Below are 25479 nucleotides of genomic sequence, written 5' to 3' on the forward strand. Positions count from 1 at the left end.
GCTGGATTTGGACAACGTCAAGGGGAAATGTTTGGCGTTCGGCGTCGTCATTTTCATAGGTAAATAGAACACATTTGGTTAACCTATCTCTGTTACACGCGCCTCTGGGATAAGCTTTATTTGAATTATCACGAGATAGAGCGCATGTATAACACTCTGCATTTCTAAAATGTAAATTCTTGTTTATCGTGGGTTCAGTTTCCGGGCTTCAGTCATTTATGTTGTGGAATGTTGCGCACTTTCAAACATTCTCTAGCTATCCAACAATCACATTCTATAGGCAAGCAGTGGGATTTTTGTTTTTATTTTTTCGTCTTTATCCTGAAAGAATTTGGATTCAATTTTGGAAACCGGGTGAACCGGGTCCGGGTGATTCAGCTGCTTTAGTTTTACTTTTGCTTTTGTGAACCGTGTGTAACCACGGGTGTCCTATTTATTTGTACCAGCCATAAGCACACTGCGCATTGTGTTTATTCTTGCAACCCCGCAAATGTAAACACAGACACAGGGCTCAACTCGGAAACATTTGAAAATCGCGGCTGATGTCATTTTGAACAGATGGGAGCTATACGGGTTGTCACTGACAACTTGTCAGCAGCTATATAATAATTGATCAAATCTTTTTAATCTAGCATCAGATTATTTTTATCATCTTGTGTATTTTAACACGTTTGAATTTCACAGTCCTTGTTATAGTCATCATCACGGGATTGACGAGTCCGAGCGGCTCGGGAAAATGGCATTCACCGTCCAATTCGTCTGACATTGACGCTGTTCATAACGGAACAAACGAAGAACCCTTTATGCTGGGCGCCATCGGACAGTACGGATCCAATCGCAACACAATCGGAGTTGACAAAACAGGTCACATCAAAACGAAATGGTATGTATGTTACGATCGAGTTGACATGTTTTACAAACAGCTATTTCTGAATGACATGAATATTTGACTGATTTGTGTCGTCGCTGTATCTTACAGGGGTGTTGGCTGATTTGGTACAGGAGTGAGGCGACAAGTGTGGATCGACAGTTTCGTTATCGCACACACATCAGCACTTTGAAATGTATATTTGTATTTCCGACTGACAACGCATACTCTTGATATTTAAAAAACTGATAATAATCAGTCCCTTATTTTGAACGATCTTTGATGCATTACATATTGACAACTATTTGTATTTATTTAAAATTATTTTCAGTAACATTTTTCTGAAGTCAGGAATGTTGCTATTTGTGTATGAAATGTAGCAAAGTTTTTCACATTAAATTACACCGCTTTCAAATGACGTCCGCTAATTATTTTTTTTTATTTTATCGACGTTGATCCTCGGGGATTACTGAATGACGGATTTCAGCGTATGTGGTGTGTAACTGGTCGTCGTCGATAGTCAGTTTAATATTAGTTGGACGTGATTTACCAATTTTGCCGGTTTCAACTTCAGCGTAGATGGTTTCTTGATTAACTTTAATAGGAATGATATTGGCGTACACGAGGTTTTCTTCTCCATCGGCGAATTTCCCCTTTGATTGGTTTTCCCCTTCCGGCATGGATGTGAACGGCGATTGCCTTGCATGCTGATTGGCAGTGTTATTATATCTCTTGCCATGCCTAGCCCTGTAGTAAGTCAAATAGAAATTTTCTCATTAAAAATCGACCTGAAAGTGAATTGGCTAAAGGAGTATTTACCTGTTTTTGTACAATAAGCCGAAAAGAACCACAATCATAATAAACCCCAGGAAGCTGCAAATCCCAATGAGGAGGTCACTCAGATTTCCGCTGCGAGAAGGAAATGCAGAGAAAAGTTCTTTGCTCTGAGTAGATGTTTCTGAAGCAGAAAGAATGTTCTCTGTTACTGTTGATTTTCTGTTATCGTCGTTTTCTGGTATTTTTGTCGACGATTCTGTGGGCACTTATTTATGTAATCGTGCAAATTTTGCGTAATTTCCAAAAGTGATATTTATGCATAAAAATACCTTCACAATCTTTTGTTTTGTTCGTTTTTTGTTTCCATGAATATGTCTTGTTATTTTCTGCTGTGCACCTCCATTCTTGGCTTGCATTCGATTTGGGATTCTTGCACTTGAAAACGGCCACCGTTTCCACTGTGTAATTTAGTGATGTGTTATTATGTTCGATACTGATGTTTTGGCCATGGATTTGAACAAACATATTTGAATTGTTGTTCCACGGTGAATGACAGTGATTCTGTCTTGGCACTACAAGAATGCGTCGATTATTGTGATTTGTTTAAATATAAGTTCAAACTGGATGACTTGCCACATTGAGGTAAAACCCATGGAGTGTCATTCCAATTTAACCACCCGTTGGCGGTGCACTTTCCGAAAAGATGATCTAGATTTGCTTTTGGACTAACCTGGTGGGTTTCACCGTACTTACAGACGTAAAGTAACTCGGTATTGACAGGAAAACAAATGGAGGAATTCGTTATTTCACTGAAATTGTTTGCAAATACAATAGAAATATTTTGCTTCCAAGCTGGGAAACGGCATCCATCTTATTTCAAACAAAAATGAATTTCCAAAATTAAAGTAGGCAATATTTCAATATATACGAATATATAAATATAAAACGTTTCGGTATATACTTTTATATTATACTGCAGGCTAGCGATAGAACATATAACTTTCCATTTGACCAATAGACTTACTTTTAGTTTCAATATCTGACATCACGGACACAAATGTCACTACGATTCCAATTGCAATAGCGGTGACTGCATTTCCATGTGAGAAGTGTGATGGCATCGTCACCAAACGAGTATAACTTTACACTAGATTACTGTACTATACAGTAAGTGATTTTTTTATGAATTTGAAAACAGTCGCACACAGGCAAGTAAATATAGAGGAAAAAAAACTTCTCCGCTATGACTTGCGAAGCCGACTATTGGAAATACGACACTACATCTTTATATTGTTGCTGGCATTTTAGTCAGGAAGCTGTGGTTCCTTATAGCGGAACATTGATAAGCAGTGGTACAGTTACTATCAACATACAACGAATAATGCTGATGGGCAACCACTTTGGCGATAACGCGTATTTATAAGATCTGTGTAAACTGCTGTATATTAGGTATTCATTATTTTTGAATTTCTGCACGAATTTCTGCTCATTAGCTCGTTAGTCGTCTCCATCAAAATATATAACACATAGGCTAACATAAATTCTTGTATTTCTCACTTCTTCATCACGACGTTAAGTCCTGATATACACGAAACGGGGATCAATATAGCCTACCAAAAGCAACCCATTTTGATATAAGACATTATTTTGTTTTGTCAATTACGTATATACTGAAATGATGGGAAAAGTTAAAAAGAAAAAAAGAATGAACATCGAATATTTCTAATGAATATTTTTGTGTGGGATCTTCCAAATACAATAACAATTTTTCCAACTTATTAGAAATCCGTGTTGCGACTAATCCTGACGGCTTCCTTGAGCTGATTGTTCAACGCTTGCTGCTTCATCTGCACCTCGGGCGACTCCTTGAGGTAAATGGAAGGGATGTAAGACTTGCGGGCCGGCGGTGACGTCGTGCTGTGATCCGTCGAATCCGATGAAGTCCCGTCATTGTTATCGGCCTTCTTCTTCGTGCTGGCCCTCATCGTCACCTGGGCGTATTGAGGCTCGACATTGGCCGGATCGGCCTGCGAGTGAACAGCAGCCGGTGAGTCCAATCGTCTCGTCGGTTCGTGAGCCAATTCCACGTAGGCGACCGTCTCGTTCCGTGGGTACGAGGCCATCGGAGGCGAGTCGGGCGTCGGCAAGGGTTTCCGCTGCATCTGCTGGTTGGTCTTTTCATTCTGATAGGCCAGTCTGGTGTTGATGAAATCCTCTTCTTCGGCTCGCCTCTCTTGCTCGGCTATGGCTTTCCTGTTGGCCTCTTGCATCGCCTTGGAAGCGGCAGCCGTGGCCGAGCCGGTAGTGCTACTGGACTTGTTTGCTGGTGCTGCCACCTTTTGGTAGTCACGCTGGTCGCCGGACGAAGGCTTCGTCTTCTTGCTCAGCTTCTTGGCGAACTTGTTTCCGGCTGTTCCGCAGCAATTCAGTCTGTGCAATCAGCGAATGAAAAAGAATGAAAAAGAATTCGAATAAAAGGGCGATTTGAATTTGGCGCGTTTCATTTGGATGGACCTAAAATTCTCTCACCTTCCGTAATAGAGGAGGACGATTAGAGCCACAATCAGACCGATGGCCAAGGCCACGCAAACGACAATCAGAACAATTTGGAACGGGTCCAGACCTGCCTTGGATCCTTCTTCGCCTCCCCCATAAGGTAGTGTCGAATTTGGGTTGATCCTGGAATTGATAGAAATTGTTCATTTAATTTTCCTATCAAACTTTATTTAATACGATGAAATCTTACTCGGTAGTCGACGTGATTAAAATCTCCACACCTGATGGATTAAAAACATAATTACTAATGAAGTATAGAACAAAATCAAGCGTTTGAATATAGTTAAATACAGATTGGTTGTTCGCCGCCCCAGTCACGTCCGTAACAAGTGCGCAGGTTGTTGCCCTGCAGCTCGTACCCGCTGCGGCAATGGTACTTGGCCTCTTGGTACAATGAACCCGTTGTGATTGTCACCTCTCCAAAGGCCGGTATCTCTGGCTCGCCGCAATCAGCCAAGGCTGTTTAAAATAAAGAAGATACAATTATATTCAATTAGTCGAACAATACGTGTATAATAGAGACTTTGACGTACTCGGATTGGCGTAGATGACCACCTCGCAAATGTCGACAACAAAAGTGCTGCTGTGCTCAAATCGGACGGTGCTGCCCACCAGGTTAGACGTGCTGGCCTGAGACATTGCCCGGTTGCACTGGTAACCGAAAGCCGAAGCGTTGCCCGCCATCTGAGCGCATTCGGCCGTTCCCAGTGTAACTTTCTTGTTCATCAAATTGTTCATTCCTTCGCCTAGATTGAAAATTCAGCTTATAATTGATGGTGCTGTCGTCGGGAAATTGATTCAAACAATTATACCTTTTTTGCCGAAAATGCCGACGACTCGAACGGGCAAACTCTCGCCCAGATTGACGGACAAGTAAGCACCGCCATTTCTGGTAAGAGACGGACAGTCGGCCGTGTTGACCGGATCCTCGCTGTCGACCAGGGCGTCCGTCATCAGAGTGTCTGATACTTCCACGGCTCTAGTCGTATCGAGAGCGGTGTAGGTGACCGTTTTACCGTAGGCGACATTAATATCTGTACGTAATAATTTGAACGATTACAGATCGTACTACATCTAGTGATAGTGAAGCATAAAATCAAACGTGAGAAACTTACCACACCAGGGACGATTACCGCTCCATCTACCGTCATTTTGACAAGTTCGGTTGAAACTCCCGGTGGTGCTACCCGCGGTGAGGACGTCCAGCCGCGAAGTTTGACACTTGTAGGCAACCACTTGACCTTCTTGGAACTGGTAGTCGTAGGAGAGGACCCGGTTGGTCGGCACGAAACCGCGTCCAAACGAGTGACTGTCTTGCTGAAGCGGCTGGGGCAGAGTGGGACTCAACACAGAGCCACCGACCGGTTTACCAGGCCAACCGCAACCTTGTTTGTCAAATCATTTGATTATTATTTTCTCTCCACATTGAAATCCCCAAGAATATGAAATGCCTAAAACGGATCCATAATGCACGGGCGTGTCGCAATCACGCCCTATCTATTGTGGCGTAGGTGGGGTTGTTACATACACCGCGTATAGATTATCGGTTCAAAGAGAAAAATAGGAATATGCTTACTCAGGGCTGACGCTTGATGGGCGAGTAACACTAGCAGCAGGGGAAAAAATCCAATGCAAAATCGGCTGGTAGTTGCCATTTTGTCACTCCATCCAGTTGGACCGATCATTCGGTTCCCTTTTTTAATCCGCACAAGTTTCTGCAGTTGTTTACTGTCTAAAATCGATCGATCCAGCAGCCACCGGGATATAGAGATGTGTGCACACACAAAAGCGACTCACTGAGGTGTAACGGTCGACAATATACGAAATGAAGAAACGGTCCAAGGTATAGACAAAAAAGAAACTTCCTGCCAGGATCGGCGATTATTTCGTCGTGTTATCAGCAGTTTGACTTGCACTCGGCCTCCGACTAGATTACACGAGACCCTTGTAAGCAATGCGCACCTTATCGCTGCTATGGCACCTCAGCTCTGATAGCGTATGCTGGCGTAGCCAAATGAGTTGTGTCAACATCACAGTCGGAGTAGTCTCACTATACTAGCACTCGCTCAAAAACATGGGAACTGAATATATCATGTTGTATATGCATATAGACGTTACATTGGTCTTCATTGTACATGCGGAAACGAAGGTGGGAGGACAGGAAAAGTGGGCAACAGGGTCGATTTCAAATCGGACAGCTCACGATTGTGACACACATATTACAGTGAAGCGCACCGAGTTCCGCTGGTGGAATGTATACGCTTCACTATAAAATATGCCTGGATGAATCTAAGGCAAGAGAGAGATTTTCGTGACTTGATTTTTTCTTATACGACAACTCGGATAGATAATCGGGAAAATATGTCTACAGCTAGGGAGAGAGCTAGGAGCGTCAGGTGCGGACATCAAAAACTTGTTGGAAAAGGGGAAGTCCTATAACTCCTGACTGTGTCATTATCCGGTCGTTTCTCTTTCGACAAAAGCTGGACTTTTTGAGCGTCATTCTAAAACACCATGGACGTAATAAGCATCATTTCAGAGCCGGAATTGCCATTTTTTTAATTTGAATACAAGTCGTCGTTAAAATGTGTGGTCGTCGTTATACGCCGTGGCAGACTGCGCAGTGATACTGGTATACTGGGTACGTTGAAACAATCTGCATAATATGACGACTTGTTATGCAATCGCACTCCAACAAAAAAAATTTGAGGATTCATCTGGCCGACAATAAAAGTTGCGCTAGTGGAAACGAAATAATAATAACAATATTCGTTGGTGGCTGGCGTGCGTGTCATACAGTCCGCACACTTATTATTTATTTAACACGTTCAAAATTCTACTGACCGTGTATAACGACGTGTGTGAGCAAAAAGCCGACATTATTCTGCTGCTGGTGTAGCAATGAAAATGAAAAGTCACCGTGATGCGCACATGTTATTATTTTGCGATTTGAAACAATTTGAACAAGTTTCGGCCGCGTCACTTTTATTTTTTTATTTTTTTAAATTTCGGATGGACGATAAAACACGGTCCCGTTTCTTTATACCGGCCACTGTGGTCTTATAACGGCCACAGATGTGTCTATAAGGTTCAACATCCGACTTAAAAAAAAAGCATCCGCCGGCATCCGCCAAACCCTTTTTTCTGCTTATTCTTTTTTCCCCTCCACAATGCGGATGTCAACCAGGTACATCCACGTGTAGCTCACCTTTGGAACTTTGATGCACATAAATGAGTCAGAAGGCACAGCACGACACTATGTACAAGCACGATCCGGCTGATAAAATTTCGGCTATGCGGCTGCTGGGTTTTTTTTCTTCTTCTTCTTCCGTCTGTTATTCTGCCCACACACAGAAGCGATTACACGTGGTGCTCCGGGGTGGTGCTGCTCGCTATAGCTGTTTGTATTGTAATAATAATAGGGCGGCTAATTGAAAAGACGATGCGGGTATAGCAGACAATATAAACGCGGGCGAGAATGCACCTCGATCATCTCCGGGAAATCGCTCGAGATTCCCATCGACCAATTTTTTACGATAGAAGTATATATAAAACGCGGCTGGAGGTGAACAACACACACACACACATGACATGAGCTCATCCAGGTGCGGGTGTATTATCACCGCCAGAGTTAGCGCGCTTCACTAAGCATTGTAACGCTCCTGTTTCTTTCATTAAGGTTCTACAGTAAATTTGATAACGATGTTCGCTGGTGTCTCGTCTCCAAGTGAAAAGGTGAAGGAACTGCATGGTGGCGGTGTTTTTCCCCGAATAAAAGTCTACAGTCTCAAAAGACATTTTTCTTTCGTTAGATTCTTGTCAGTTTATTAGTAGCTAACTTGTGTGGAAACTGCGCAGACGCTCAAGTTGGCGCGACAGGTGCTAACAAAGAGATCAAGGAGTCTAAAACTTACATACATAATACATACGTCTCTTGATTTATGAAAGGTTTATCCAGTATAAACGCATGTGAGTTAAACTTCCTCATTCTGTCCAAAAAGAAAGAGTTTTAAGTAGGCACGTGTTATATACCATGAAAAGGTGTGATCGATTAACATAACCACACGCTAGGGTATATAATACTTTTAGTAGAGAATGCTTGGCTAGTTAAGAGAATCATTTCACGGCCGGTTAATACATAGGACAGTAATATAGGACCGCATCGTCTATGTTGTAGCTATATGGTAGGCTACTGGCGAGGTGGATTGGAATATAAGAGGACCATCAGCCCGTCACCTTTTACAACGAACAATATCAGTTTGAAGGCCTCGGCCATTTCTTTAGTGAGCCTCAAAAGGGCATTCACGCTACACAAAAGCTATACCGTACATAAAAACGACTTCTGTTTGCTAATAATAGATACCATTCTTTCTTTTTCTTATTCCTCTATTTTCCCCGAGAAACTGACGGATACGTGAACACGTACAAAGCAGTAGCACCTTCCGTGCTGTTTTCTAAAAATACTATATACACCTGCAAAACGCTGTACGGGATGGCTGCGGGTGGGCGGCGGCTGTCGGCCTAGACGGTACCGGTATCACATCATGTACGGATGCAATCGCCTTGATTGTGCTGGATTACTTTCCAGACTTCACACGGGTGGTCAGAACCGGCAGGTGTATCGAATTCTATTTATAGCTCGCCAATCAACTTTTTACTCTGAAAGATGCGCTTCAAATTAACTCGGAAAGAATTCAAATTCAGGAATTTCAAATTCAGGAATTTCAAATTCTTAGTTAGCTTTTGCTGGCCGATTCCATTCGCCAACAAAAATTCTGAGCCGAATTGCTGTTGTGGTGGTGGTTACCATAACAACAACTGGATCATCTTGACATGTTCCACACGAATCCGGAAGGAGAAGAAAAAAATGGAAAACGAAAAACGGGAGCCGGAGATGGAACGTCACAAAACAAATTGGGCTTTTCTTATTTCGCAACGGAACATGTAACAAACGAACAAACAGGATGAACCTGATGGGAACCACGGACCTATTTGTTTTGTTTTGTTTTGTTTTGTTTTTTTTTCGTTACCGTTGTCCTCCATTTCTTCTTAACCCATTAAACCTCGACGCAATGAAATGTGTTAAACAGGCACCGTTCCGCCATTTAGTTTTTAATGACCGCATCGTTCTTTGTCGGCAATTAATTTTCAAATTAAATATGATATTGCTGGTTTTAATCGCGGTTTTATGAGGAATAATGTAATCTAAGAAATTACTTGCTTAGTTATTGGGATTAGTGAAAATTATTTGTATCGTTTGTGTCATAAAAACACCTCATAAAGCCATTTATTTTCCCTTGGCTTCCAAGAGGGTACTGGAGGGGTCTTATTGTGGTGGTCTAAAAGTAATTATCTATGGTTTTTCGTGCAAATTTTTACTTTGATATAGTCTGTGGTAAGGAGGCACAGTGTAACTTGACGAGAAAAATTAATTAGTAAATAAAATAAACCAAAGAGGGGAGAAAAAAAAACCCACTTTGATCGATTTTGAGCGGTTTGGATTTATTGCTGGGGATGAGGTCGATTTTTAATAAGATCGATATCTTAAACAAAGCATGGCTAATTAGAATATTAGTGTCGTCTGCATCTGTTCGTTTTGTTTCAAAGTTTCGTTTCGAATAAGAGTTGAGACTTGAGACAAAGTTATAAAGGAAAAAAAAAGATTTCAAAGTAAACGAAACAATATATTTTTTAGATTACGTTCTTGGCTGCCACGAATTCAGCACAACAAATAAAATAACAATAATGTGGTCATCGTGTGGTCTTTGGTGTGAACTGCTCTTCATTTGCCCTACTCCATGCTGCTGTTTGGCGGGTAAATAAAACAAAAGATTATAAATAGAATGATTGTGAGAGCTTAAAAAGAAAAGTTAAACCTATTCCAAATTGTTCCAAAAGTTTCTGACAAGCATTTATCACGTAAGCCCTTTGTTGAAGCATTGCAGTTTCTTTGCACTGGAACCTTCTCCTTTGTGCAGATTTTGAGATCTGAGCCATCGTAAAAAAAAGATATATCAGTTGATTATGTTGGTAAATTGACCTGTCGTCAGCAACACAATCCCACCATCAATCCATCATCACTAATCCTGATAACGATTTGTGTACTTGCTTGATTTGCATGATTTGCATCAATGCAGTGTGTTACACGTAAACCATTAATTCCTTTTTTTTATTGACAATGAGGGTTGTCAACCCATTGTCTCATTTTCAACTTTTCCTTATTTTTTATTTCAATGAAAATTTTTCGTAAACCATTTTTAAATTTTTTATTTAGATAAACAGCATCCGGCATCCCCCTTGATTGGAGAAACTTCCGATGTCGGTCCGAATTACCTATCTCTTATTCCCCCTTTCTTTAAATGTCCTCGTGTACGCCCATGAGAGTGTGGGTGTATTCACGAGGACCCCCTTTTTCCTATCCTGCCTGGTGCTGGATTCGACTTTTCTACGGATGGAGCGAAAGTGGATGCCTGGCTGTATTTCCCAGGCTTAAAGGTAGGACAAATATTATCTCTGTTCTTTCTTTTTGACTATATCTGATAACGTTGATTATAAATCGTGAAGTAGTACGGAGTATGATTATTCCAGAGCTAGGCTGTTTGTTTTTTCTCATGCCATTTTTATTGTTTAGTCATTGTCAATAACCAAAGGAAGTGGTTGCTCATTTGTAGAACGACTGCAGTCTGCAGATCAGGCTTGTTTTGTTTTGTACCGTGGTTAAACAAGCAAATTAAAAAAATATTTGAACTTTTAAACCCTTCAAGCATAGTGCATCTAGAAAATTGTGTGATTAAAAGGGACCTGCTGCCACACCGGCACCTCGTTTTTAAAATCTTTCCTTATTGTTGGCTTTATCACATTTATTGTTCGGCAGCCGGGTTTGCGGTGGAAAAATTGGGAATCTCAGCTGCCTAGCCACACCCCCATTCTACGCAGTCATGCAAATAGAGATATTTAACCACCACAATCAGTCAAACGACAAAAAAGGGAAGATCTAAAATAGCCGAGAGTACAGCAGTTCTAACTCGTTTTTTTTTCTTTCTTCCCTCGAGTCGATCATGCAATCAAGGCTCCATTATACCCCCATCCATTTGATTCTTTTCTCAGGCTGTGTCACTTTGCGCTTTAGTTACTCTCTATAACGACGAGAAAACCACAAGCTCTTGAGCTCTGTTTCATTTTGTTCGGTTTTGCTCCACGGCCAGCAGCAGTGATTTGGTTGTTTGTACGTATAAAGACTAGGCTTTGTGATAACGGACAAATAGCGTCATTGTATTACACAACAAAAGGTTCCCAACATTATTAATACCGGGCGCCGAAGAAATTACGTTTTGGATACATTTTCACATCGTTTGTTTTTTATTTAAAAGCATCGAGTTACAAGCAAACAAATTGATTTTTCATTTAAAGGCCCCAACGCCCCCCTCCCCATAAGGTGTGTCCCCTTGTTTACGTAATAATCAAAGAGGTAACAGACAAATTGTTTAAGAGATTTTTTAATAGTTCTCAATGACGCGGTCTTCTTGTTCTTCTTCTTCCTGGTCGAGCGGAGTCGATTTGAATTTGAACGGTTTGCGGAAAAAGTCGTTGTCTTTGTTGGCCCTTCCGGTTACATTGACTACAATCACCGCGACGGCGTTGTTGTTATTATTGGCGTTGGCATTGTTGTTGTTATTGTTGTTGCTACTCGTTTGCTGTTGCTGCTGTTGTTGAACGGCTGCCACAGCTGCGGTGCTGGCGGATGTGGACCCGATCAATCCGCTCAACCCGCTCAGCCCGCTGAGTCCAAACAGGTTGGCGAACCCGCCGAAGCCGTTGATGAAGTAATACGTCGAATTGGTCGTGTTGACGTACGTCACCAAGTACCTGCTGTAGGCCGATAATCCCGTGGCGAAGGCGGCGGCCACCGCCAGGGCGATGCAAATGCCCAGTGGAATCAAAATGGCCAGCAGGAAGAGTTTGAGCAATCCGCTGAAATCCTTCTCCTTGTGGTGATTGGGGATGTAGTACACCGGAGGCTGTTGGTGGTGGTGGTAAGTGGTGCTGCCACCACCGTAACCTCCGCCACCGCCGTGCCGGTAGTCACGCGGGAGTTCTTGTTTGAGTTTCTTCTTGTTGAATTTTTCTTTGATGGACTTTTTCTCTCCGCGACGCTGGCCGATGGCCTTTTGAAACATTTTGGTAAAGCTCGGCTTACTTTTACTCTCGGATACCTTGAGGGCCACGTCCATGTTGTTGAAATTCTCCGTGTTAATGGCTGCAACTGCAGTTACAGTCATTGCTAAAAATGTAAACGATGGTTATAAGTATGGCTCATTAGAGTTGAACCGCAAATTGAAGTTGATTTACCTGGGCTCAGATTATTAGCGAATTGAGTCCGCATAGTCGTTGTTGTAATGGGCTCGCTGTGGTACTGCGCCTCTCTCAACACTTTGTGATTGGATCCTGATGTGATTGGCCTCTCGGTGTTGAATTTCTTCTTGTTGTAAATCGCCATCGAAATCGCTGCTGTTTTTGGCGGCAGTTTCGATTCGAAATATGGCTGGTTGACTTTTTTGAGAAATTAATTGACAAATGTTATTGCGAATAACGATTGTTGTTGTTTTTTTTAACTATGTGTACGTACTGAAATGATTGGGCGGGAAAGGAGTTGGCCGAGGCATCAGTTGCGCATAGTTTTCGTTCGACCAGAATTCCTCGAATTTGTCTAAAATTGTCGACGAGATGACAATAATGTTATCAAAAATCTTGAAGTAACGAAACGAAACTCTTTTTACCGGTTGTTGGAATGCGGGACTGGAGAGAATTGTCATCGTCGCTAATCTGTGGGTGATGATGTTGATCATTTGTCCCATGATTGTGTCGATCTTCTTCTTCTTCTTGGTAAAACCGCTGCCTATCTTGATCGGGAGGGAGAACGTATTGAGGATAGAGTCGACTTCTCTTCCACCTACTCCGCTGGTGATGACTGGAGCCGTTGAAAAGATCAAAGAGATCTGCATCCGTCAAAAAGACGAACCCAGTCATCGCTGCCAGCACCAGCACTACCGACGCAAACCACAAAAAGGACTTCATCTGGCGATATGCGAACAAAGAATAATGTCAGACAATTTAACGCAAAGTCTATATACTTTTTGATAATCAACTTTCACTGAGACTGCCGTCCGGTATGAGCATCACGCTCACGACCGCTTCCGATTGTGGAATGGAACAAGACTAGTCTCCCGATTTGTAGGACGGTCGGTATAAGAGAAGAACCAACGGACGAGAGTCAGTCGATGAGAGGCGCCGACTTGTGGCCATTCCAACAGCAGCCAAAGCGTTTGCTTTAATGGCGTATATCCATCCACCAGTCGCAGTAGCTGCAAGGTTGCTGCGAGCGCAGCCGAGCATCTGTTGTTTTCCTTTTTTTCTTTTCGAAAATTTAAAAACGTTTGTTCGAAATTCCCGGCGTAGCGTAAAAAAAAAAGGCCGGTACTACGTGCTGCGGTCGGGATGGCAGACAGTCGGAGCTTTCGGTCAGTGCCGCATCGGCAGGAAGTCGGTGTTTTTTTTTTCTTTTCACTTGGACACTTGAAGAAAAGATGAAATTAAGGGCTGAAGTCCATCAGGAACGTATAGACGAGAGTAGATAAAAGAATATGTGTACTATAGCTTCATTAAAAGATGTTGAACAGAAAATTAGAGAACAGACCCACCAATTGAAATCTCTCTCGACTCTATTGGCGTGGCAACAGACAGGTTTTATGCAAATGTTGATGTGTGTGTTTTGAAACTATTTCGTCTGGACAACGACTTTGTCTTAACATAATATCACCTTAGAGCTAACTCGACTTTAAGCTGCTGTAGATGATGTAAAAGGGAGGGGGATTGTACGGTGCGATTGCCGCATCGTTTGATGGCGCAATATTACCGAATCATTTGAAACGGTGCATTGATGTCCCTACAGGATGTGCGTGTATAGAGTTCCTTTGTTTCTCTTTCTACCCTTTTGTTATATCATAATAATTATGTAGTATACCACCTCATGTTGCGTCATTTTCGTGATAACGATCGAGTCGGTGCAGAGTTCGTTTGGGTGGTTCTAGATCATAAAAGAAGAACTACATGCCTCCGCACCTTTTTCATTTCCTTTTTAAATTTTTTTAAAGCAACTTTGTTGACTCGACATTTTTATGGCGTCCAGACAAATGGCGATGAAGCCGGAACTCACGCATAAACGCAGTTGCGGGAGGGGCATTTATCGACATTATTAATATAAATTTATTTATTTTTTTACTCAACCGTCTTGTTATTATTAATTACATTTCCTGTTCATTTTAAATGTTTTACATTTCTCGTTAAACTCAAACCAAATCCACAAATAATAAAATTAAGAAAAATATACACGCAAACAGCTACGGTACACAATTTAAGGTTCTTCTTTGACATATTTGCGACGTCGGTGGAAGTGACTGGACAGCGGTTTGATTTGCGGCAAAGAAAACTGATAGCTGTCGCCCATGGATCGACGCCAATCGTGAACTTTGGTCACGTTGTAGGCGTAGATGATGGTCTTGTGAGCTTTAGCGTGACTGCCCTTGTTGTTGATGATTGCGGCGAACAGAGCGGCCAGGATGGCGTTGTTGTTGTTGTTTGCGTTGTTGTTTGCGTTGTTGTTGTTGTTGGCCGCCTCCTGCTGCTGCTGCTGCTGCTGGGCAGCGGCCGCAGCCGACGAACTGGACGAAGACGCCGTCGCCAAAGCGAAGGCTGCCGCTGCGCCCAAGAACAAAGCGATCGGAACGATAGCCAAGAATATCGGACTGAAATCGATATGAACTGGGCTGGCGTGGTGGTAGCCACCGTCGCCGTACTGTCGCCCGTGTCCAACGACGACAGCCGTTTCGTCCGATCCCGTGTTTATAAAGCTAACGGTATTCCCGTCATTAACACCTTCTTCTTCCTGAACTGTCTGTGAAATCGTGCCTGTCATCACAAACGTAATAGAAACGCATCATTTGATCATTTGACAAACAGTATACAGTGTGAAACAATATTTCCAAAATTTAGATTTTACCTGTGCTGTTAGCGGATGACGTGTTGTTGATGGCCATCACTGCGATTTGATTCTCCATCGAGCTGAATTCGGCCTCAAAGTCGGCACCGAGATGGAAATGATCTTCGGCCAGCAAATTTTTCTTGCTGTTAGTCTCCTTGGCTGCGATGTAAGGGTGGATGAGGAGGATGACGGGCAAGAGGACGGCCAGCGTCAAATACGATTGCGTCGATACCTTCATCTCGAAATGGATTAAAGTCGCCCACTCGTTTTGACGTTTTCGCGATTAAAGTTTCTTTTTTTTCGTGAGCCAAAGTTTCGAATCGAATCACATGACACGAACGGATGGACTAAAGGCAAATGGCGTAAGAGTGTGAGCTTCAGACACGTTTTTGATCGAAATTTTTCTGATATCTAGACTATGGAAGACACTAGGGACGTGCTCCAGTCCAGCTGATTTGCCACCTGGACAGACCAAGACTGGTTTTTTCCCAATTCTTCCAGCAAGACGGCAAGAGGAGTTGAGCGGACATTTGGAGGAGGTTCCACACTGTCCGTACTCTCCTCCCTTCACGAACTGTACCTCCTGTATAGGAGCTGCTCTCTTGCGGTTATTTGGTTGCTTGTGCGGGACTTACTTCATATTAGAATTCATGGTACATACCTTGCTATATAATAATACAAGCAAAGGGTCAATCACCTTCTCATTTCCTTTAAATACCTTTTAACTGTTATTACCTTATAATTATCACTGGCTCGTTATTAGTCGTTTTAACGGTCCGTGTCTTCACTTCAGATTTTTGAAACGGTGACAGATTTCTTGTAAACCGCCAAACTTTGATTTTTGGCAAAAAGGAAACGTTAGTCAGTTCGGGCCAATGAATCTTATTTTTTCTTCCACCCAACTGTCGGTTTCAACCCAAAAGAAAATTTTCCGACTGTTATGTGATTCATAAAAGACCTGATTGATGGAGTCGTTACCTTAACTGCAAGGGGAAACGAAAATGACACTGGAAATGAGAAGAAAAACAAAGAGAGAAAAAAAAAAGTAACCCTAGAGGCTAAATAGCAACAAATTCCTTTTTTCTCTCCGGTTGAGAAAAAAATATCTAACTAAAAACTCTTATTAGACAATACCGGTGACATGTTATTTATTTGACAGTGAATGGCATCCGTCGAGCGTACAGACCCTTGGTGGGGAAAAACACAGGATGGTTTCAAACTCGCTTCCATTATATCCCAATTTCTTTTTCTTGTATCCAACATTGTTGATATACCCTTGAAAAAGCTGATTCATTTGTATTACGCCTTCATTATGGTGCACATATGAACCTTTGGCGCATACCGCTAGACGTCGGCGAGTACGGACGCAGTTGGCGGCACCACAACTTGAGCTTTGTTGTTGTTGTTGTGCGGAAGAGATTTTTTTTTTCTTGGAGATGGAATAACACAGCGTGGAAATGTTTTTTTAGCAAGCATCGTCCCCGGTTGTATAATATTACCCAGACAATCAAAAGACCGTAAAAAAGAAAAAAACTTGTACGGCCTTTTCTTTTTTTCCACTTTTTGTTTCCGTCTCGTTTGTGTCTGTCCTGTTGCTGGGATGACGTAAATCAATGAGCTATAACATGCATCGCGTAGCAGCGCGTTAAGCACTACTTCTCGCCGGCTTGGTACACCAAACTTGATATAGCAGTAGCCTATACCCGCACATTTATAGTTTATGCATATTCATTAATAGCTTTCTCACGCTGTCCTATACGCAAAGTATTAAGACGTCAGGAAAAAAATAAGTTTTAAGTTTCTTTTGATTGTTTTTTTTTTCCACTTTTCTATTCCAACCAAGCGAATAAAAGAATTTGCATCTCAACGGAACCCTAGGAGAAGATTTAGAATTTTCTGAGAGATTCTCCTGCACATCCGGCATGCGGTGCCAAATTATGGAGATGAACAAATATAGACGGAAGATTGTTCGCCGCGGTTGCCTGCTGGTGAGACATCATCTGGCTCCAAACCTTTCTTGATTCCATGTTCTGATCATGCGGATGCATTCCTGCCATCCTAATTTGTCACGTCTTTTTCAAAATCCAAAGTCACGTCACAGTGCGATGATAAAGAAAACTCACAGTAGAGCCGGAGACGAACCAACAATTTCTCGAATATTTCACCGAGGCTTGAATGTATTAACAAGATTAGATTTATCCGAGTAACATTGGTGGAATGATGTTGCGTTGAGCGATTTCGTAAACTCGACGATGATCGTAGTATGCAGTCGCCGCTGACATTTATCTTTCGTTACAGGAGATCAGCATCACTTTTCACAGTTGTTTCAACCTTTTCCATCGCAGCGGGGCTGCCGTTTAGGCAAATAATTCCAGGGCAATATAATTTGAAACGAAAACGTACACGCGTGCTGGCAATTATCTTGGAATATTCTGCGAGGATTTTCCAGTTGAACGAACTCGGTAAACCTTTTCTCTTGCTATAATTCAGTTTTCATCTTTATCGTAATTTTGCCGAATTATCATTTTCCTGCTGTCGAATGGCAAAAGGGCGTCTCAAACGAGTTTGCCCGCATTGGAAATCCAAAAGGAAGTGATAGAGTTAAATTATAGCGCCACAGCAAGTGTCGAGGGCCCCACACATATAGACGGCAAAAGTTCGTGCGATTAGGTTGCTGACTTGTGGCCAGCAGAAGTTCGTGAATCAAGGACTCTCTTCGTACTTTTCCAAATAGACAGATAAACTTAAGTAGATAGGGGCTGCTGCTACTTACAATACGCGCATGTCTTTTTCTGGTGGGTGTCGTTATCTGGAACTGTTGATCTTGGAGTTGGCCGCCGTTATTCGCTTCCGTTGGCAACAATTGCTGGGGAGATACGACCAATTGTGAAACATTTCAATTGCGAAACGAGTCACACAAAAAAACAGCTCTGTCAGATGAATGACTTCCTAGAATCCAGGGTATTTTTAGGGAAAAGTTATTCCATACATCAATGAAGAAGCTGAATCATCCTGACAATGCCGATTTCACGCTACTATAATTCTCTCTCTCACTTTCTATGGCGAGTCTATTTATATTCATTCACTCATACAAAGTATGAATAGTAGATATACGCCGACGACGACAAGTGGCAGAGATCCGTGGGAAGAAAAAAGTCACATCAACTCTTATCTTATTCATTGTTAACTTTAAGGGCGATTTCAACAAACTCATTCTTATAATTATTGACTGTCTTGTTCTTGCATAGTATTTATTTCAATGTGCGAATCGTGTGATGTGAAGCCATTCCAGTCAAAATCCAACTTGGTTTCGGTCGTTAAAATGATGAGCGACCTACACGTTATGCAACCTACGAAAAACCAATAAGACGTTCCAACGACTGCACATATATACTGTATAGTATAGGCTATAGGGGTTTTCGTATAGTTTAGATGCGCCAGCTGTTATGACCGTCGTTATTGTGTGATGCTGAGCAAGGTACCGGATAATGACGAGGTTGCGCCCGCGTGTACAACACGTATAACAGACATTAGCGTCCCAAAAATGTGCTATGGGCTTGTTGTTTCTGTACACATTCATCATCCAACAGCGATCGACTTTCTCTATCCTTCCATTTTCCGTCATCTAGAGGCAAACGGCGGAAAAAAATGACGGTAACCACATGACGCGCTCCGATCACCCGTACATGTACACTCTCACTGATGGCCAGCTCAGCGCAACCGACTGCCATGATGCAACAAGTTGACGCCAGTGAACGGAATAATAACTTGAGGTAGATACAATAAGTATTTGTTCATGTATCCGACATTTGATAAATGCAGAACTGCTCCTGATGGATCGGTTGCACAATGTGCATCTGCCGTAATCTTTTGTAAACCCAACATTTATCGCTGAAGCGGAATGAAAGGCTTATTTCGATTCAATAAAGAGCGCCCAGCGTTTGCCAGCCATTGAAACTGTGGTTTTATGTGTGCAAATGATTTTTCATTTGCTTAAGGTGATTGGATTCGATAGAGTACTTGGGAAGCATTAAAAAACTAGCCACAATTATGAACATCGCTCATTGAAGCGCGAAAGCTGTTCTGGCAAAACAGACAAAGGTTTGTGGTTTGCCTAAAAATTGGGTGTATAGAAATGCAACTAAACATTTTTAAATGTTATAGTTCCAGGAAAAAAAGAGAACGGCGTTCATCGGCGTGGTGCAAAAAACTTGTCTTCCGCTTCTCGCGATAACTTTTGTTCGGTGCCATAACTGTTTGCCGTTTTCGCAGTATATGTCTGACATAAAAAAGGACTTTGTAAATGGCGCGGCCCAACTCGCTCTTTGTATTGCTATTACGAATTGAATTGTTCGTAAAAAAAAAATTTTTTTGCTTTGCAATAGCTCAATAAGACGTAGAGTCCCGGTTCTGTATGACAGCGGTATTTCGACTCTAAAAATAGTAGAATGTCCAAACAGCACACATGACCAGACTACTATATCCCCTGTTGCATTTCACTGAACTTTACTCGATGGGAAATCTTTTGGGCGCATTTGGTCGTTATAACAATCGTTGAACTTGCACGTGGAGTATACTAGAGGCACAAGTGTCTAACTGCCGGAGTAACATTTCTATTGTGTCTGAATTTGAGTAGAACAGATGAGAGACCTGCTTCTTCAGCCAAACAGTTACTATTTGGTAAATTGTAATGAATGTTTGAATTGTTCGGATGTTTTTTTTTTTTTTTTTCGTCGAGAATGTGCTCGTAATTGCGGCAGATTTAAGTAGGCTGTTAGTTCGTGAGCACGTGTATGAACCGTGAAATCAAGTGGGATTCTAGGTGACGTAGATATGGGCAGAGTTCAAATCGTAATTAGAACTATTCTTGATTGGGGCGGCCGCTGTGATAAGTGTCGAGACCGAAATTTCGGCCGACATGCTGCGCATTCATGTCGTGATTGAGGGATGTGGGAAGAACACCCCGATGAAACGATAAGCGAAGGAGAAAAAAAAAACGGAAAAAAGTTCACCTGTACCGTTAAATCGCTTTTGTTATTGCATCAAAAGAGATAAGAGACTATATGGCGTAAAACTATTCAAGCGTGATGATGTTATGTACCGAAATGTGTCTCACCTCTAGACGGCGATTGAGTCAGATGCAACATGTGAGGAGGAGGCTGCTGCTCCGAGTCTTATCCGGCGTATAAGAAACGAGATAGACGACAGCCCATAATGTTGTAGTCTATTAAGTCTGATGGTTCGCCGAACTCTTGTGAAAAGCCTTTCTCCCCTCCTTCATTTTTTTTAAGCTTCACTTTTTCCACTAGGATGCGTGACGTAATGTATCGGACACACCGGTAATATTCCACCACACATCAGCAAAATAAAGAGAAAGAAACGAAATGCTGCAGCAGCCTCAAACAATTCTTTATTTTTGTTGTTTGTCAGTAGTAGTTTGAAAAGCAACTCTGCGACGCCCATTGGTCTGGCCTGGCGGGCAGAAAACGAATTCCCCGGAACTCACAGTTGTTGTGTCGGGACTATACAGTCCAAGTTGACTGCAATATAGCCTATACCGGTTGATGCGCGCAGTATAGTTGGCTTGTCTAGTTGCAGCCAAGCGTTTGGCGCTAGTTGGCTACGAGCTGATAAGTCAGTTGCTTGTCATCGAGCCCAAGGAACTAAAGCCACCGACAAGAGCAGCTCAGCGGCAGCAGCTAGCTTTTGCATATTCGTGTGAATACAAAGATGAAGCTCTTCGGCAATTGGTTTCGATTCGTCGCCATAGCGACTGGGGCCGCTCATTTCATTTTCGCCGTCGATTCCAATTCAATCGCCACCGACAAATCGCCGCCCGACAAGGATACTTCCGGTAAAGGTAGGGCTTCCTACATCTGGGAAAAGAGAGTCACTCCGCCGTATCCTTACCAGCAGCAGTATCACACGTACAAGACGATTGTAACTCCTGTCCAATCGTCAAACAAGTTTGCAGGTAAAAAGGCCTAGACAGTCCAGTTATCGCTCAGTTTAGTTTCAGTTTTTATTTGTATTTTTAAAAGCGGAGCGCGTCCAACAACATCGCATAGGCGCAGAACATTTGAAATCCGATTTCCGGCCTACCGTTACGTCACAACTGCCTGTCGCTGCCATTTCAAGCGGTCAACGACTGCTGGAGAGAGAAGAAATTAGCCCTAAAAAGTCTTATGGTTACAGCGGAGGTAGTAGCCATAGCCATGACCACCACCACGGAGGCGGCGGCGGCGGTGGCCAATACTACGCGGCTCAACCTTTGCCGTATTACCCCGCGACTAAAGAGCACAGTTTTGGCATTGGCAGTTTTGGATTTTTCAAGCCGCTATTTCTCCTCTTGATTTTGCCATTCTTTTTGCTTCTCTTCTTCGTCGCTGTCGTTTTCGTCGTCCGCATAGCGGCGGCCTCTTCGTCCACCACCGCGACCGCCGCCCTGAGTCAACAGCAGCAACAGCAGCAAGATAGCAACAACAATAACAACAACAATAACGCCAATAATGACAACAACAACAACGCCATCGTCTTGGCTTCTTCGACTGGGACGTTTGTCATTACCATCAACGCCACCGGACGCGCCCACAACAACAATTTCTTGGACTTTCTCAGAAGCCCCGCCCCGTTATTCAATTGGCACAACTCCTATCATCACACTACCCCGGCCCCGATGGCGTTGGTGAATGAGACCTGGTTATTGGCGTAATTCCATTTGAATGGCAAATCAGAATTGAAAATGACCGATAAGTCATTGTGTACATTGTATTTTAGTTCCCCAATGGGTGTTTTGAGGGTATCTGTGTAGAGGTGTTGATCTGTTGAAATAATCGGCATAATAGAAAAATCTTGTTATTCCGTTACATCTAATTCGTTTCGAAATTACATGGTGGCTTCCATCAATTGGAATGGTTGAAACACATATAGACGGGTGAACTTCAACTTTGAAGTTTGAACGATCGTATCTCCATCCTGGTTGTTGATCTAACAGATGTTTGCCCGTTGAAACAATGTTGGTAATGCTTTCATTTCACATCTGTGACTGGAACGTATATTTCTAGTTTGGCCTCTCCTCAACTTCGATTATTGTGGATTGCGTCTGAGTAATGACGACCCGTGAAAAGATCAATTTTGATGCGGAAATATCTGTCTTCACCCCTATACAACCAGCTGTTGTGAAAGGGTCTAGACTCTCGTTTTTATGTGTATGCGCCGACTTATTGCTTTGCATTTGCATGAAATGGACGTTCAATTATGTAGCGGTATGCTGCGTGTTGTTTGACTTTTTCAATGGCCATTGTTTCATATTTCTGTGCAGAGAAGACCGTCTTTTTGCTCATTAAAAAATTTCAAAAGTGTAGCAGAAAATGATAGGCATTTATATCCGCGAGTGGAAATGTTTCGTTCGCTATTACACGTCATCTTTTCAATGACGCTACACTCAAGTTATGCAACCGAATAAGGCTTCCTCAGGGCTTCCTCCTCAATATATGTGTGTAGTACACGCGTAGTACAAAGGCGCCAGCGAGATGAAAAACTTGCAATGAAGAAAGAAAGTTTTGGTGGAAGCCACAACAGATGTTCGAATAGCGCAATTACATACCCAAGTATGTGCTGCTGCCGTATGCATAGTACAAGTGTGTGTATACGCTACTTTAGTGAACCTCTGTACTGTACAGGATGAAACCGCCAGCTTATTGTCAAGGTCGACTTAACTGGACGGACCGCTAGCCGTTCTACAACAACCACAAGAGAGAAAAAAACAATCGTAAATCTCAATAGTTTACGAGCCGTGTGTGTTGTGTGTATAGCAAAAGGATGGCCGAGAGAGGAAGAGAGTACAATTTTTTTTATGCCCAGCGGGACGCTTTTGTGCAAAGTATAATATGAACAGTGAAGAAATTGAAAATGAAAACTACCTATACAGTTATGTATGCAACCTAACCAACAACAGTACAGCGTATGGTGACATATACCATCAGCGAAAGCGCTTGTATACAAAATACATAGTATAAGTTAATACTGGCTATGTCTGTAGTGATGCAATGATTTCATTCAGAAGTTTTTTAAGTTAATTTTCAATTTCTAGTTTTTGAGGGAGAGGTCATCATAAGTCATATGTCAATATTTCTGGGACTTCCTCCTCTTCCATGATGGGGGGTTCTATGACAGTCCCTCCGCCAGGCTGATCGAATCCATCCCCTTGATCGTCCTCTTCGGAAAGAGGTTTGTCTGGCGGAAGTGACCCCGTCTGATTAGTAGCTGAGGCTAATTTTTCGATGGGCGAAACATCTTTTGCAGCAACGATAGCCATTGGAGTTGTCGTCGTGATGAGGATAATCTTGTGTTTGTCATCATGGCTGTCGTGTTTGCTTTGTATAACCTCCAGTAAGGCCGCCAAAATGGCGATGTTGTTGTTATTAGCGTTATTGTTGTTGGCTGCATTGTTGTTGCTGCTCTCCTCTTGTTGTTGTTGTTGCTGGGAGACGGCCGCTGCCGCCGAGCTGGACGATGTGGCCGTCGCTAAAGCGAATGCCGCCGCTGCGCCCAAAAACAAAGCGATCGGAACGATGGCTAAAAAGATGGGACTGAAATCCACCTGAGCGAATCCAGACGGAGGATTGTAGTAGTTGTTGTGTGCAGGGGCTGGATGGTGGTAAACGACGTGGTGATCCTGTGCTGGCGGATAATATGGAGCCGGATACGATCCTACCGCTGAAGCTATGTACCAAACATTTGAGAAAATACCAAGTTTGAGCTAAGTAATTTAATTGGTGGGCTTACAGTCAATCTCCTTGAAGATGACGGCGGGAACTGGTGTTTCTAATGTACCGGAATAATGCGGATCCTGGTTGCTAGACACTCCGGCTTCCAGAAATTTCTGATGGAAAAAAGTGTCGGGAGATAGTGGGTTACCGAAAAAGGGGGTCGCTTCCGTAACTGGCACCTTATGCCAGAACCCTTGATCAAACGGATCGTTTTCCTGCCGTTTCTCATAGTAAGGCGGGCCGGACTGCATGTGGACAGGCGTTTCCCGGTAAAGATCTGGTGTCGTTTGCTTTTCGTTTGGCTGATTATTATCGCCAATCTTTGGGTCTGAATTACATAAAAATATGCCCATTAATATTAATTGTACCAATAATAATTCCCGCTGTAATAAACTCGATCGTATTTTTGACACTATAAAAATTAAATAACCAAATCTTTTATTTAATTACCTGTGGCTGAATTTTCTCTAATGTTGGTGTGCTTGTAGATTGAATTTTCTTCTTTCGTCTTTACTGGAATAACCGCTCTCGTCGTAGGTCTAGGGTAGTATGCTGGCCGTCCTGTGGGAGACGGAGTGGCTATGGGAGGACCCCAGAAAGGTTTAGGAGCCTTTTCTTTCGATGGGGCGTTACCATCTGCTGACGAATTGCCCTTCATTTTTTTTAACGGAACTTATTTGATAGCGGAAGGCATTTGATCTTACCTAATTTGACATCTGGCTGCTGCTCGTCGATGGCGAATACAATGTCCTGGTAGTGTTGAGAATTTCCCAGAATGTCTGTCAAGTCCGCCACGTCGTCGATCTGAACGTGAATTTCGTTGGCAGCTTCCGGATTCTTCTTGAACATTTTTTTTTTCGTCGGCGGGGGTTTCGGTCGTTGGGTGGTTATCTTGACGGGGTTATCGAAGAGCCTAATAGGTGTATGCCTGCTAGCGGTCGAGCTACGGTCATCCCAACGCAACTGGGGTTTGATTGGAAGCTCAGCCCTGTGCAAATCGTCCGGATGGAAAGCCATCATGAAATCGAAATCTTTCTTCGGCTTGGCGTCGGCTTTGCGAAACTTGGAAGCACTAACCAATTTGTCGAACGGGTTCGACCAAAACTTTGCGTCATCTCGACGGCCCGACACTGAAATTGTCTCATAATTCAGAACGACGAGCGAACAGTACACCAACATCGGCAGTAACATTAGTGAATACGATTCCATGTCTTTGGTCTCATCGTTGTCGTTCGGAATGAGGTAATGGGAGACAACCGCTGTTGCTGGACCGACTGTCTCAGTAGTGACTGAGTGACTGCTGGCTGAGTTGTAAACGCATAGCCCACAGTTGTTTATCCTAGCGGGACAGGCTCCTCCCTCTCCATTGCTTGACCATAAATATTTGCTGCCACATCAAAGTCCCGCTAAAAGTACTATGGTTGAAAAACGAAACTTGGGTGTCATTGGCACTCTAAAAATAACCCTCC

At 42.7% G+C, this 25479-nt stretch overlaps 6 protein-coding genes across 12 annotated transcripts; 1 reads left to right on the top strand and 5 right to left on the bottom strand.

The window, feature by feature from the left end:
- Positions 1–1215: 1215 nt before the first annotated feature.
- On the bottom strand, positions 1216–2542 carry LOC124195620. 2 transcript variants are annotated; one of them, XM_046590109.1, is made up of 4 exons: positions 2279–2542; positions 1975–2217; positions 1688–1910; positions 1216–1615 (listed from the first exon to the last, which is right to left on the bottom strand). In XM_046590109.1, exons 2-4 carry the CDS (start codon positions 2168–2170, stop codon positions 1312–1314), a joined length of 723 nt encoding a protein of 240 aa, XP_046446065.1. In that variant the 5' UTR covers positions 2171–2217; positions 2279–2542; the 3' UTR covers positions 1216–1311. The 2 variants fall into 2 exon arrangements, with proteins under 2 accessions (XP_046446065.1, XP_046446066.1); XM_046590110.1 differs by having other exon boundaries at positions 1688–1826; positions 2279–2540.
- Positions 2543–3177: 635 nt separating this feature from the next.
- LOC124195412 lies at positions 3178–6256 on the bottom strand. Its single transcript, XM_046589802.1, has 8 exons — positions 5778–6256; positions 5317–5586; positions 5014–5235; positions 4735–4947; positions 4493–4660; positions 4392–4422; positions 4175–4324; positions 3178–4075 (listed from the first exon to the last, which is right to left on the bottom strand). The coding sequence occupies exons 1-8, from the start codon at positions 5884–5886 to the stop codon at positions 3424–3426; spliced, it is 1815 nt and encodes a 604-aa protein (XP_046445758.1). The 5' UTR covers positions 5887–6256; the 3' UTR covers positions 3178–3423.
- A 5196-nt stretch (positions 6257–11452) lies between these two features.
- LOC124195523 lies at positions 11453–13422 on the bottom strand. The gene is made up of 4 exons (XM_046589960.1): positions 12979–13422; positions 12828–12908; positions 12551–12751; positions 11453–12482 (listed from the first exon to the last, which is right to left on the bottom strand). Exons 1-4 carry the CDS (start codon positions 13274–13276, stop codon positions 11698–11700), a joined length of 1365 nt encoding a protein of 454 aa, XP_046445916.1. The 5' UTR covers positions 13277–13422; the 3' UTR covers positions 11453–11697.
- Positions 13423–14487: 1065 nt separating this feature from the next.
- On the bottom strand, positions 14488–15746 carry LOC124195524. The gene is made up of 2 exons (XM_046589961.1): positions 15258–15746; positions 14488–15166 (listed from the first exon to the last, which is right to left on the bottom strand). Exons 1-2 carry the CDS (start codon positions 15475–15477, stop codon positions 14613–14615), a joined length of 774 nt encoding a protein of 257 aa, XP_046445917.1. The 5' UTR covers positions 15478–15746; the 3' UTR covers positions 14488–14612.
- A 3792-nt stretch (positions 15747–19538) lies between these two features.
- LOC124196092 lies at positions 19539–22104 on the top strand. Its single transcript, XM_046590905.1, has 2 exons — positions 19539–21213; positions 21281–22104. The coding sequence occupies exons 1-2, from the start codon at positions 20970–20972 to the stop codon at positions 21949–21951; spliced, it is 915 nt and encodes a 304-aa protein (XP_046446861.1). The 5' UTR covers positions 19539–20969; the 3' UTR covers positions 21952–22104.
- Positions 22105–23158: 1054 nt separating this feature from the next.
- LOC124195372 lies at positions 23159–25315 on the bottom strand. 6 transcript variants are annotated; one of them, XM_046589742.1, is made up of 4 exons: positions 24715–25315; positions 24461–24589; positions 24027–24338; positions 23159–23963 (listed from the first exon to the last, which is right to left on the bottom strand). In XM_046589742.1, the coding sequence occupies exons 1-4, from the start codon at positions 25217–25219 to the stop codon at positions 23350–23352; spliced, it is 1560 nt and encodes a 519-aa protein (XP_046445698.1). In that variant the 5' UTR covers positions 25220–25315; the 3' UTR covers positions 23159–23349. The 6 variants fall into 6 exon arrangements, with proteins under 6 accessions (XP_046445698.1, XP_046445695.1, XP_046445697.1 ...); XM_046589739.1 differs by having other exon boundaries at positions 24461–24646; positions 24715–25310; XM_046589741.1 differs by having other exon boundaries at positions 24075–24338; positions 24461–24646; positions 24715–25306.
- Positions 25316–25479: the final 164 nt, after the last annotated feature.

This window comes from Daphnia pulex, chromosome 6, assembly GCF_021134715.1.
Source record: "Daphnia pulex isolate KAP4 chromosome 6, ASM2113471v1".
NCBI classification, from domain to species: Eukaryota; Metazoa; Arthropoda; class Branchiopoda; order Diplostraca; family Daphniidae; genus Daphnia; species Daphnia pulex.

Excerpts from the sequence above, each read along its gene's own strand:
- LOC124195524 (XM_046589961.1), bottom strand. The coding sequence starts at position 15,477 with ATGAAGGTATCGACGCAATCGTATTTGACGCTGGCCGTCCTCTTGCCC. Across the intron at positions 15,167-15,257 it reads GTCATCCGCTAACAGCACAG|GCACGATTTCACAGACAGTT; the intron begins GTAAAATCTAAA and ends TTGTGATGACAG.
- LOC124195372 (XM_046589738.1), bottom strand. The coding sequence starts at position 25,219 with ATGGAATCGTATTCACTAATGTTACTGCCGATGTTGGTGTACTGTTCG. Across the intron at positions 24,339-24,460 it reads TAGAGAAAATTCAGCCACAG|ACCCAAAGATTGGCGATAAT; the intron begins GTAATTAAATAA and ends TATGTAATTCAG. Across the intron at positions 23,964-24,026 it reads CATCTTCAAGGAGATTGACT|CTTCAGCGGTAGGATCGTAT; the intron begins GTAAGCCCACCA and ends TTTGGTACATAG.
- LOC124196092 (XM_046590905.1), top strand. The coding sequence starts at position 20,970 with ATGAAGCTCTTCGGCAATTGGTTTCGATTCGTCGCCATAGCGACTGGG. Across the intron at positions 21,214-21,280 it reads ATCGTCAAACAAGTTTGCAG|CGGAGCGCGTCCAACAACAT; the intron begins GTAAAAAGGCCT and ends TATTTTTAAAAG.
- LOC124195620 (XM_046590109.1), bottom strand. The coding sequence starts at position 2,170 with ATGTTTGTTCAAATCCATGGCCAAAACATCAGTATCGAACATAATAAC. Across the intron at positions 1,911-1,974 it reads CAAAACAAAAGATTGTGAAG|TGCCCACAGAATCGTCGACA; the intron begins GTATTTTTATGC and ends TACATAAATAAG. Across the intron at positions 1,616-1,687 it reads GGCTTATTGTACAAAAACAG|GGCTAGGCATGGCAAGAGAT; the intron begins GTAAATACTCCT and ends GACTTACTACAG.
- LOC124195412 (XM_046589802.1), bottom strand. The coding sequence starts at position 5,886 with ATGATCGGTCCAACTGGATGGAGTGACAAAATGGCAACTACCAGCCGA. Across the intron at positions 4,661-4,734 it reads GGTCATCTACGCCAATCCGA|CCTTGGCTGATTGCGGCGAG; the intron begins GTACGTCAAAGT and ends TATTTTAAACAG. Across the intron at positions 4,423-4,492 it reads GGGCGGCGAACAACCAATCT|GTGTGGAGATTTTAATCACG; the intron begins GTATTTAACTAT and ends TTAATCCATCAG.
- LOC124195523 (XM_046589960.1), bottom strand. The coding sequence starts at position 13,276 with ATGAAGTCCTTTTTGTGGTTTGCGTCGGTAGTGCTGGTGCTGGCAGCG. Across the intron at positions 12,909-12,978 it reads GTCCCGCATTCCAACAACCG|ACAAATTCGAGGAATTCTGG; the intron begins GTAAAAAGAGTT and ends CGACAATTTTAG. Across the intron at positions 12,752-12,827 it reads TTTCCCGCCCAATCATTTCA|TCAACCAGCCATATTTCGAA; the intron begins GTACGTACACAT and ends TTCTCAAAAAAG.